The sequence below is a fragment of the Phalaenopsis equestris genome, unplaced genomic scaffold (assembly GCF_001263595.1).
Source record: "Phalaenopsis equestris unplaced genomic scaffold, ASM126359v1 Scaffold000002, whole genome shotgun sequence".
NCBI classification, from domain to species: Eukaryota; Viridiplantae; Streptophyta; class Magnoliopsida; order Asparagales; family Orchidaceae; genus Phalaenopsis; species Phalaenopsis equestris.
In genome coordinates this window covers 23,042,789-23,054,806 of record NW_018164444.1, presented here as the reverse complement: position 1 = coordinate 23,054,806, position 12,018 = coordinate 23,042,789, and the positions used below count along the sequence as shown (strand labels likewise).

At 35.2% G+C, this 12,018-nt stretch overlaps 1 protein-coding gene across 3 annotated transcripts in view; it reads left to right on the top strand.

The window, feature by feature from the left end:
• Positions 1-3,068: 3,068 nt before the first annotated feature.
• Positions 3,069-12,018, top strand: part of LOC110035693 (protein SAWADEE HOMEODOMAIN HOMOLOG 2-like) — a 55,939-nt gene continuing 46,989 nt past the window's right edge. For all 3 annotated transcript variants that reach the window (XM_020739974.1, XM_020739981.1, XM_020739967.1), the window contains exons 1-2: positions 3,069-3,191; positions 3,309-3,371. In XM_020739974.1, coding sequence (XP_020595633.1) covers positions 3,312-3,371 — 60 coding nt within the window. In that variant the 5' untranslated portion in view covers positions 3,069-3,191; positions 3,309-3,311. The remainder of the gene's footprint in view (positions 3,192-3,308; positions 3,372-12,018) is intronic.

Sequence of the window (12,018 nt, the reverse complement as noted above, 5' to 3'; positions counted from 1 at the left end):
CTTGTTCGGCTCGAAATGACTCGAAAAAAAAATTATATAACTTTTTATATAACAATATATTACATATATTATTTATATAATAATATATTATATATATTTATGTCTAAGTTTAAATCATAAAATCTCATGTGACAATATGGTTAGTGTTTTCTTTTGTATATATTTGATCCAGGATCGAATCCCCCACTTTACATCTATTTTTCTCAATTTTAGTTTAACAAGTCAATTTTGAGTCCAACACGAATAGACTTTTCACGACCCAATTTCGAACACGAGCTATTTCGAACGATCTCACACGAGCCAAGCCTGAGCTCGCTCAAGCTCGGCTCGTTTACGACCCTAATTACAAAGTACAATATTTCAGTAACGCTTAGTATTGTCTTTTCAAGACAAAATTTATTTATTTTATTATTATAAAGTTCATAGTTTTACTTTTTCTTTTGTTTGTTCGACGGAAAGTTTAGCTCATAATCATTCTCCAAATCTAAACTATAGAAACTGAGTGTTTTTTAACTCTTTCTATTGTTTCAATCCAAGGTGAGCTTCCATATAAAATAAAATACTAAAGACACAATGTGAAGACTATGTAATAATAAAATCAATATCTTGACGTATTTTACAAAAATAATCATTTTTTCTTTGTTATGTTTTGTAGAATCTAAATTGAATTTTGATCCAGAAATCGAGAAAGAACAGAGTGAATGTGACGCTAATGGTGATGCACTTTATCAAGTTATGCTTCAGAGCTATGTGTTTCAACTTTTAAGATTTAAAACGACGTGCTTCAAAATTTAAATGCTAAGAAGTTCAGAGCATTTAAATACATAAACAGAAACAAAGAGGCCATAGTGGGGAACAAAAGTTTCTTGCTTGCTTCTTGTAATTTGTAAAAGTAGTGAATAAATACATAAAATGGTTCTTATTTTATTAATTTTTATAAAACAATATTAATTTTTTTATTGCAGAAAATTTTGTCTTGAATTTGTTTGTCTTAAATTTTGTTTTCTATTTATAAAATAATATTAATTTTTAAGGTTTTTATTTTTTCTTAAATTGTGTTCAATTTTCTGAAATTTGTCTTTAATTTAACTTTTTTATAAGTTATTAAATTTTTTTAGTTAATTAATATCTTGGGCTTTTGTCTCAAATTTGCTCTTGAAAAAATTTACATTAAGTTTTTATTTTATATTAAAAAACAAAATATTTAAAAAAAAATTATATTCTAACGAGTCAATTCGAGCCGAACACGAACAGAAAAATATTATTCGAGTCGAACACGAACACACTGTTCACAAGTCATTTCGAACACGAGTCAATATTGAACGAGTCGAACACGAGCCCCTGGTTCCTCATACATCTAACATTGAGTCATGCTCTCTAAGATATGTCAACTATATTTTATCAATGCCATTTTTAATCATACATCTCATAAAACATATTATGGAAATCATTGAAACTAAGTTTGTTTTCATGGCTTTTCTCATTTCTAAAATTTTCACATAAAAATCTTTTCTCTTATAAGCTACAAATATGTGAATATAAAATTGTTATTTGAAACTTAAATAATAAATTTTTTCTTTTAACATTAAAATATTTTCTAACATTTAATAATAACAAAACTAAATCATATCTGTTTATATTTTTAAATAATAACCAAATTGCAAAAAATATTAGTTGTTTGAATATCTCTTATAATGATTGTCACCTGTTTTTATTTTAGATTGATGGTTTATAGGTGTCAACCACTAAAACTATTGAATATAAAGTACTGACAATCAGAACATTAAAAATAATATCTTATACGATAAAAAATTTAAATATAATATTGTAAACACCTAACACTTTCACTCAAAATCTTCACTAGTAAAACGTAGGGTGTAAATGAGCCGAACATGAGCGAGCCTAATGTCACAGACAAAAAGTCCCACATCGGCTAGGTGTAGAACCGAAAAATAGTATTTAAGTCTTGGGCTGTCCACCGCCCATAAGGGCTCTTTTGGGAGGTGACAAGTGGTATCAGAGCAGATTACTGTATGTCAGGTGTGTGGACTCTCCATGGTCCAGTGGGACCCTAGGTGGAGACGATCCGTGACGAGGGCGCACGTGATTGAGTGGAGAAAAATGTCACGGACCAAAAGTCCCACTTCGGCTAGATGTAGAACCGAAAAACAGTATTTAAGTCTTGGGCTGTCCACCACCCATAAAGACTCTTTTGGGAGGTGACACTAAGCTCAATTGACGATTGACTTATTAAAAAATATCACGGTTTGTGTTCGACTCTTTTATATTTTGAACAAAAAAAGTGTGTTTGTGCTCAGCTTGTTGCTAAGCGAGCCGAACACGAGCTATTCGTGAACATGAGTCATTTTGACAACTTTAATCACGCAGCACTAGGATGTTAAGGGCTGAGACAATATTTAACTCTTATTGCTTATATTAAAACATCATTTGAATATAATTTAATATATTTTAATTCTATTTTTTAATTAATAATTTCAACTGATAAAAATCTTGGTAGCCTTATAGTCAATTAATTTATTTAAAATTATCACTCATCAATATATATATATATATATATATATATATATATATATATATATATATGATTGATAAGTTGTATTTCAAGTCAAAACGAACAGAACACGAACAAACATATCTTTATTCGTGTTTAACTCGTTTATATATCGAGCAAAAAAAAATATTTGAGTTCAACTCATCAACTTAGAGAACAAATCGAAACACGAGATGCTCATGAAGAACGAGCAATTTTGACAGCCATATTCACTAGTGAGTAAATGAGCATGACTATAATGAAAAAAAATAGTTAAAAAGTTATATTTAAAGTGTGAGTAGTTAAAAATTTATATTTAATAATTTTAATGGTTGATATGCGAAATCCCAATTAATTATGATCAACTTGTATAAATTTAAATAAAAATAAATTATTTTGGCAAGCCAACACAAATTTTAATTTTCACCAATTTCTCTTGGCACGTAATTATCTATTATTTTAAATAACAAATAATAAAAAATAAATCATAAAATTTATAATACATACTCACAAACCATCTAGCTCAACAGTTGGGGTTTCGTCCAGCTAGCTCCCGCCGGGAGTTCACCGGAGGGAGGTGAAAGAGCAGTTCCCTCTTCTCTGTCCGATCGCCTCCATCGCAGGAGTTATCCATTTGCCGGTCTCTTTCTCATCTTACTATCACTCTTTTGCTCCCTTCTATTTCATATGGCCATCTCTCTCTCTCCGAAGCCACGCTGCCACTTATTTTCACTTTCCGCTCTTCTTTGAAATTCAGGGAATGGTCGGAGCTCAGAGCAGGGCAAGGAGAAGGCTTGCTGCTCGTTTCTCGAGGCCCGAGGTTTTTGCCGCTCAACAGTCGTTTACTTGCTTCATAATCGCTGATCTTTGAGTTGATAATTGGTTATTCGGATCCGATTTATTTGTTCTTTTTCTTTCAGCGAGATGTGGATTATGAGAACCTTGCATTACGCTTGCTTCAGCGCTGCTCTCTGATTTAGCTTTAGATGTATAATCTTTCATAGGGCCATTCACACTCCACCTTGGAAAATTTCTTACAGCTATCTGAGAATAGATCAGTTCTCCTGATCGTAAAACTTGAATTGTTTTCTTCTTCCAGCATAATGCTCTCATGGTGGCTCAAATTCCCCACTGAACTCACTTCTCCTGTCAAAACCGTGAAAATAAATTTTCTGCAAGGTTTTTAGAAGAAAATAGCATCGATCTAGCCTGTGATTCAAAATTTTGTGTTTCCTCTGATCATTAAAAGAGATGGTTGTAATTTTTATGGACATTACTTAACTGTTTTTCTCCTGAATTCACCGGAGTAACTGGTTTTCTGCACGAGAAAATAGTTAAATTCCCATCTGCTTAGATACTGCTTTGTGATGCCAAAAATTGTATGGATCATGGATAGATACAGGCATATGAGATATGACGAGGATACGGAGATTTGTCCAGCCCGAAACATATAGAACATGAAAATGGAGTATGGGATATATCAATTTATTTGTAAAATTATGTTTGTATTTGTGCGTGTTTGCATATGCATACACACATTACATAGAATGTATATAGGCACAAGCTTAATGACAAATGTTCTTACATGCATGTTTACACATACACATACACACATGCGCACCCATATATATATATATATATTTGAGAAAGCCTAAATGCTAATATATTAAATAGGGACTAATATATTAAAAAGAAAAAAGGATACAGATAGATTGTGTGGGAGGGCCCAAGCATGACATCCTGCCCACACGATAACTATAATGTTTTTAAAAAGAGAAAAAACTGAAAAGTACATGAGAAAACTAAAGAAAAAAACCAACAAGTGCCAAAATACGTAGTATCAGGTGGCTAGAGAGCGACCCGATTTTGCCTTGCCTCTCTGCCTCTAGTTCTAGGGTAAGTGCCAACTAATAAATTGGTAAGATGAGTGCCATTGTCGGTAATAACTAATGTATCATCTAATAAGTTCCCGAGTTCAAGTCGGCCTCCATTCTTCTTCTTCCTCCTAAAATAGACCTGTCATTCCTCATCCGAAGATTGACTCACCTGATCAGTAGATTGGTCTAAAGTGTGCCTGACATGTGTAGGTTGTTGAACAGTATAAGCGACTACTTGTTGTACCAACTGATCTTTTATTGGATCAAAGGAGCTCTCTCGTGTGTCTTGGCATGTAATTGAGTGTTCTTCACTAACAATGGGTGATATAAGCAAATTAGGATCTGTACATGTAGTATGGTGTTCTTCATCGGGAAGTGCGGTGTTGGAAAGAGGATGTTGGGTAGATGATCGGGTTGCACATTCTCAACAGGGATGGTAGGTGACTGATCTTTCGCGATATCGTTATCCAGTCTTAGATGAGGATGCAAGCGATAACAAATAGTTGAGTTGTGGCTAAACATACTACAATGAGAGCAATGAGGGCGATAACAAATAGTTGAGTTGTGGCTAAACATACTATAATGAGAGCAATGAGGGTTCTATTTCAATCTTTTGACAATACCCGTTGTTAGTGGTTTCAATCCAAATCTCATCCAGAGCTGGTTGAGTGATATCTCTCTCAACTGACACACAAGCCACAGAGGGTTTGGTGACAGCAAGTTTGAGATTATCAACCTTGAGAGACTTACCGTAAGCAGTTGCTAAGGAGCAGAGAATTTTCAAGTTGAACATGTGTAATTTTAACCCCATAAACTTTATCCAAACAGGAATAATAAGAGATTCCGCTTTTGGATCAAAATCAATAGTTTATTTCAGAATTTTCATAAAACGGTTGTCAATCTTAATTATATTGTCGATCTTGATAACTTTTCAAGAGAAAATGCGAGTGTAATCGACATCATGAGATAGCTGAATAGGTATATGTCGACCGTCAAGTAAACCAATATTCTAACTAGCCAACAACTTAATAGCATCAAAATCTTTTCGAATGATCTCAAGTTTTTTCCGAATGATCTCCAATTTTGGGTGATCATAAAGAAATTTCCCTACTAGAGCAAAACGTCAAGAAGACGCGAGAGTACTGGTTTCAACGTCTGTGAGAATACGAGCAGACTTATAATTTTTTTCCCAAGTTTTTTAATGAAAATGTCATCATCGCTACCTTCAAGAGCCTCGTGAAAAGATTGTGAAACATTGCAGGACTTGCCAATACGAAAACCAGACTCTGAACTTAAAAGAGGAGCACAGGTGGGAATAGGAAAATCGCCAACAAGTGCAGTGACATAGGAACGGGTCGATGCCATCTCCAGAGCAGCTAGGAGAGCTGCTGGAAACAGGCGAGCAAACTTCGATGTCTGTCGGGCAGGGCGACAGAGTCGTGGAGTGATATCAAGCACAAGCAGTGGAGGGATATCGAGGAAGACGAAGATGCGAGCAGTGGAGCGATATCGAAGATGATGCAATCTGCGAGCGTCGTATATATATATATATATATATATATATATATATATATATATATATAAAGAAAAGAGTAACACGTGACTCCCTACGTGTTAATATAAGATAATGTACAAAAGTGAGGGAGGGAAGGAGGATTCCCATCTAAAAATAAAAGGAGGGTCCTAGGGGTTCCTCTATCCACATTACAACTCCACGCAAAAAAAATGAAAGAAAAGTGATAAAATGTATTGTGTACCCAAAATAACATGAGATCCAATATACCAAAAGAAAAATATACCCAACATATAGTTGTACACCAAAAACAACCAAAAAATTGAAGAAAGAGCTCGAGTGTTTCGATGAGTTTGAAGAGACGACATCAACATCCAGTTGAGACCCAAATAAGTCATGTGTAGAGCAAGCCACATTAGAATCCTGTAGAGACCAAAACACAAAAAAAGAGAGAAATAACATCCCTTTCCATCATAGAAGGCAGTAAACCGAGGAGGCCAAGACCACACTATAATCTTTGTAGTCCAGAGGAAAGCATACGAGAGCTCCTGCAATAGATCAAACAGAGGAACACAACAAGAAAGAAATTCCACAAAAGGAATAGGAAAATGTGGTGAGCCCTCGTCCAGAAAGAGCTCCTGTCAAAGGAGCAAGAAATGCCAAACCGAGCATGGCCTAGTATTAGTACAACAGGTAAGTAGTAAACCACCACATAGTCGCAAGCTAGGAAGAGGAACCACACAAAGATATTCACGATAAAGAACAGCCCAGGGGCATCCACTTCTCTCCAGCCCCTAAGCAGCAGGCAAAAATAATCCAAACCATCCCAATACCGAAGTATGAATACAAAAAGTAGAGGATAGGAGACCTGAATGCCATTAAAAATACCATATAGCCCATCCAAATTATTTGGCAAAACAAGGGCCAAACCATTCCACTGAAATACGTAAAAAATAAATAGGGGGCAGCAAACAAACATGCTATCAGGACCATCACAATAGACATAAGGAACATCTAACTTGTCCCCAACAACCAAAGTGTAGGGGGGGGGACGAATCACACCCAAAAGTTGTAATTTGTGCTACCAAAAATAGCAAGCCAATTTGCGGGTCTATTCCTCTCACAATGTATGAACCTCCAAATAATAGACATATGAGAGGTTAATAGTTTAATCCTCTTAATGTAATAGAGAATATCCCTGGAGGCATCAACTCTATTAGCAAGAATATCAACCAAAATGCGAGAGTCACTTTCAAAGATAATAAAATGACAACTAAGTGAATGAGCTATCATGACAGCCGTCAAGATGATCTGAGCCTCCGCCTCAAGAGGAGTATCAGAGAAACAAAGAGATGAAAAGAAAATAATACAGTCCTCAACATTATTCCTAGCAATGCCCTCACAACCTGCACTGTAAGGTTTCCAGCTCCCATCCGTGTTAAACTTTACCCACCCCGTGGGAGGTGGCCGCCATCTCACCAAAACCGGGAGTTGCGGTATCCTCCCCCAAACCATAGCCGTGGACCTCAAAGATTGAAAATAAGTGATGCCCGAAAAGAAGCATTGTTTAGCATTACCCGTCCTACGAAGCTTATTAACATAAGCAATTATATTTGTAAAAGCCATTGTATTATGAATGACTTTACTCTAATTTTTGATATCATTTCGAGCCATCTATATAAACCAACATATAATGTAAGGGTAAACTTGTAAAAAATGTTTCTGCTTTTGATTCGAATTACAAACCAGAGTGGTAAGAAAAAGATTGCGATCAGGATGCAGAATAATGCCAAACCAAAGGGCAACCTTCCGCCAAATAAACTGTGAATAGGAACATAAAAAGAAAAGATGCTCAATAGACTCATCCGCCACATTACACAAACAATAACATGAAGCAAGTCTCAAACCCTTCAATTTTAAAATAACATCACAAGGAATAACCGAATGGAAGATCCGCCAAGCCAGGAAAGACATAGATGGGGTTAAAATCCAACTCCAAACACTCCCCAAGCTCCTCCAAGGGAGCTTATGAAAATTATGTAAAGCAAAATATAATGACTTGGTAGTGGAGCAAGAAATAGAAAATTTCAAAGTAGGAGTATCTTGCATTTGAGGCTCAATAGGAATTGTGGTAATAAAAGTAGCTCCCTTAAGCCCCAAAAGGCTGAGGAGGAAAGGGAAATTCAAATAACCATCCACTCAGGTGTCAGAAACCAGAAGACTAGAAAACCTTGTATCCTCATATCAAGCATAACATGAGGCTAACAATCATGTTAAAATGAAATATTAGCACTCCCGACCTCCCAGTAAATGAACTCCTTTGTCTAATCTCTAATATGAAGCATCCTCTTTCATATCGTGGAATCCCGGAATCCCCCACCCTCCAATTAATCAGAGCAAGATGCGAGGAGTGGCAATATTTACCAAGCATGAATTTGGCCCACAAAGAATCCCCTTTCCGAAAATTAAATCATTGCTTAAAAATATTAATATCAACAATATGATGCAGAGATTTGAAACCCAAACCGCCAGCATAAATTGGTTTCCAAATATTTTTCCAAGACATCCATCTTCTACCTGAATGATTCCCCACCCATAAAAACTTGTTAAAACATCTTTTGAGGCTCAATAGGGTACTATTTTTAAGTTGGAAAACTTGAAGGGTATATAAATGAAGAGAAGACAAAATACTCATGAGTAAAGTAGTTCTACCCTCAAAAGAGAGGAAGTTATTTTTCCAATCCAAAACTTTTTTTTGCAACTTTTCGACCACCTCATCAAATTGAATCCGCATTTTTATGCCCTTAAGTAAAAAAAGCCCCAAATATTCAAGAGGAAGGGTTGAAAGAGAGAAGCCAGTAAAGTTGGCAATCAAACAGACATTAGATCGATTGACTGTGACTCCCATGTATTAGTTGCATTTATTTGCACTAAAAAGGAGCCCAAAAACAAATTGGAAATTTTCAATTAAACTGTGTATTTTCCTTGCCGCTTTTTTGCTAGCATTAGAAAACAAAATCATGTCATTGGCATACGACAGATGCGTAACCAATGTATTGAATTTTTGAGCATACTGCAAGGTGGGGTTTTGCCTGAAAAGATCATTTAAAAGGCGAGAGAGATAATCAAATAACAAAATGAAAATTGTAGGGGATAAAGGGTCACCCTGCTTAATCCCACTGCTTGCACTAAAGAAACCCCGAGATTGACTGTTAATGAGGATACTATATTTATTGCAATGAAGCTATGAGATAATTAGTTTGCAAAAATCTTGAGAGAAGCCCCGAGCCTTAAGAACCTGCAAGATATAATCCCAACTAATCTAATCATAAGTTTTGCGAATATCCAATTTAGTAACCATGTTTTCCCCTCTACATTTATTATTAATATCCATAATAAGTTCCTGCGCAAGCATAATATTATCCATGATCCCTCGCCCTTAGATAAAAGCAGATTGGTTCGAAGATATTAATTTATGAAGATGAGGTTGAATCCGTCTGACCAACAGTTTACTAATCATTTTAGATATAACTGAAGTCAGAGAAATAGGCCTAAAATGGCCCCAAGTGATTTTTTGATTATTTTTGGGGATGAGGGCAATAGTAGCGGCAGAGAAATAATTCCGTGGGATCTCACCCTTAAAAAAACTCTGGATAACTTCCACCACATTTTCCTTAACATTACTCCAACATTTAATATAAAAAAACAGATGTGAAACCATCAGGCCCAGAGACTTTGTTACTATTGATTTCCAAAAGAGCAGAATAAATTTCCTCAACCGAGAGAATACCACATAAATTGAGATCCTCCATGTGATGACGCACATCATCAAATAATGAAACATCAATAGAGCCCGAGGTTTCATGATGCTCAAAAAGTTTAGAAAAAAAAAGAACAGCTCTCTCCCCAAGCTCTTCATCCCCTGTGATCCAGATCCCCTCATGATTTTTAATTCTAACAATGGTATTATTGCCCCATCGTTGTTTAATACAAACATGAAGATATTTGGTATTTCAATTTTTCTGAGAAAACTGAGTCTTCTCTGTTTTTGTTGCAACAACTCCTCCTCCCAAAGGGAGGCCTCCAATAATTCTTTATCAGCCTCCTGCATGTCATGAATTTTCATGAATAACTCCTGCATGTCATGAATAATATCATCAGAAGATTCATCAAGAGCCTGTAAGAGACTGACCCTCTGTTTAACCCTCTTAACTCTAACGTGAACTTCTCCAAAAAATATCAAGACCTTAAAGCAGAAGCCACCTTTTTATGGAGCTTACAGAGAGTGAAACAAGCATTGCCCATCTCCTCACACCTCCAATTAGTAGCAATAACTCTCAAAAAATCATCATGTATAGCCCAAACATTTAAATAACAAAAATGATAATTGGAGACCTTTTTGAAAAAATCAAAGGATAGGAGGAGGGGACTGTGATCAGAACCAGATCTGCAAAGATACTGAACTTGAGAGAAACCATAAGAGGATATCCACAATTGATTAGCAAAACACCTATCAAGGTGTTAAAAAAACTTGCCCCTTTTCCAAGTAAACTTAGAAATAACAAAGCCCAGATCAGAGATGCCAGCAAGTCCATAGCTTTAGTGAATTTATCCATCAAAGTGGTGTTAACTCTCCGTCCACCCAATTTTTCTGAATCATGCATAATCATATTAAAGTTGCCTCCCACCAACCAATTATGGTGGATAAGGGCACCCATATTAGATAATTTGTGCCAAAGATCATATCTTGCAGTGTTAGAAGTCCCGACATAAACAAAAGTAAGACAACCAGAAAATTTCTCCATGAAGAAAGATGCGTGCACAAACTGTCTATCATCAATAATGACATCAACTATGATATGCTTCTGCCAAAACAACCAAATCTTATTAGAGCAATTAGCAAAGAAAGAAACATTTTTGAATTTACCCAAAATATCATCATTCGGAGAGGAGACCAAGGCTTCAAAAATAGAAAAAATAACGACCTTATGAACATTGTCATTAATTTAAGTCTACCAAGAGAGTGAAGATCCGCAACTCCCCTGATATTCCAAATTAGTACGTTAAACATGAGTAGACATTTTACCCTTCCTAGAAGATCTAGGCCGAGTCTGTCCATTTTCTCCATCAGAATAAGAGTGATTCATATTCAACAAATTACTCTCAATATTGTGATTTTGAACCTCTTTTTGGCCTCTAAACTTTCTTCGACGATATTTTTGAACATGTCATTCATCCCTTAATACTTTAGAAATATCCTCTAAAGGAGTATCAGAAAGAGCATTAGAATGATGTGAATATAGAGATGTATTATCAGGATTCAAAGAATCAGGAAGAGAGGCCGAAGATAGACGAGCCCCATCTGTGTTAGAAAGAATAAGAGGAACCATCCCAGGCATCACCTGCTCAGCTCTCCCAACAGGAGATAAAAGTTGTTGAGGAGGCGAGACAGGCCGCCCCTCATGAGGAGCCAAAACAGGGCGTACAGGTGGGTGAGAAACTGATTCCTGGATACTGCTAATATCGAAAGTACAATAATAATTCAGATTATATTTCACCTATATTTCCTTACTTTGCAATAAAACAAAAAACTTGATCTTGAAGAAAAATAAGAATTTAACTTTTAATTTATATATATTGAGATATTACGCAAGTATACGTATCATTATCAAGTAATATAGTACTTTTTGATTAAGACCTGAATGTCGAACCCACAGGGAAAATACGCAATATGCACTATTGAACAACAAACTTTCTATTTTTAATAAAAAAATAATTATCTAAACTAAAGATGATTTTTGCAGTAATGAAAATTTAAATATTTTTGATATTTTCAATATTTTGATAGATCAATAACAATTTAAAAGGATAACTAGAGTTTTTGTAGAATAAAAGTACTAAATATGAAAATATTTTTTTTCTTGTTATGAATTAGTAATAAATATAAGAATTATGTTGTGGAAGTATGCAAATTGTGTTGTGCCAAATAAAAACAATAATATTCTTTACCCTTACTAGAGATGTTATAAAAAACATTGACTAATTTAAAGTTTGAATAGTTCTGAAGACCGGCTAGG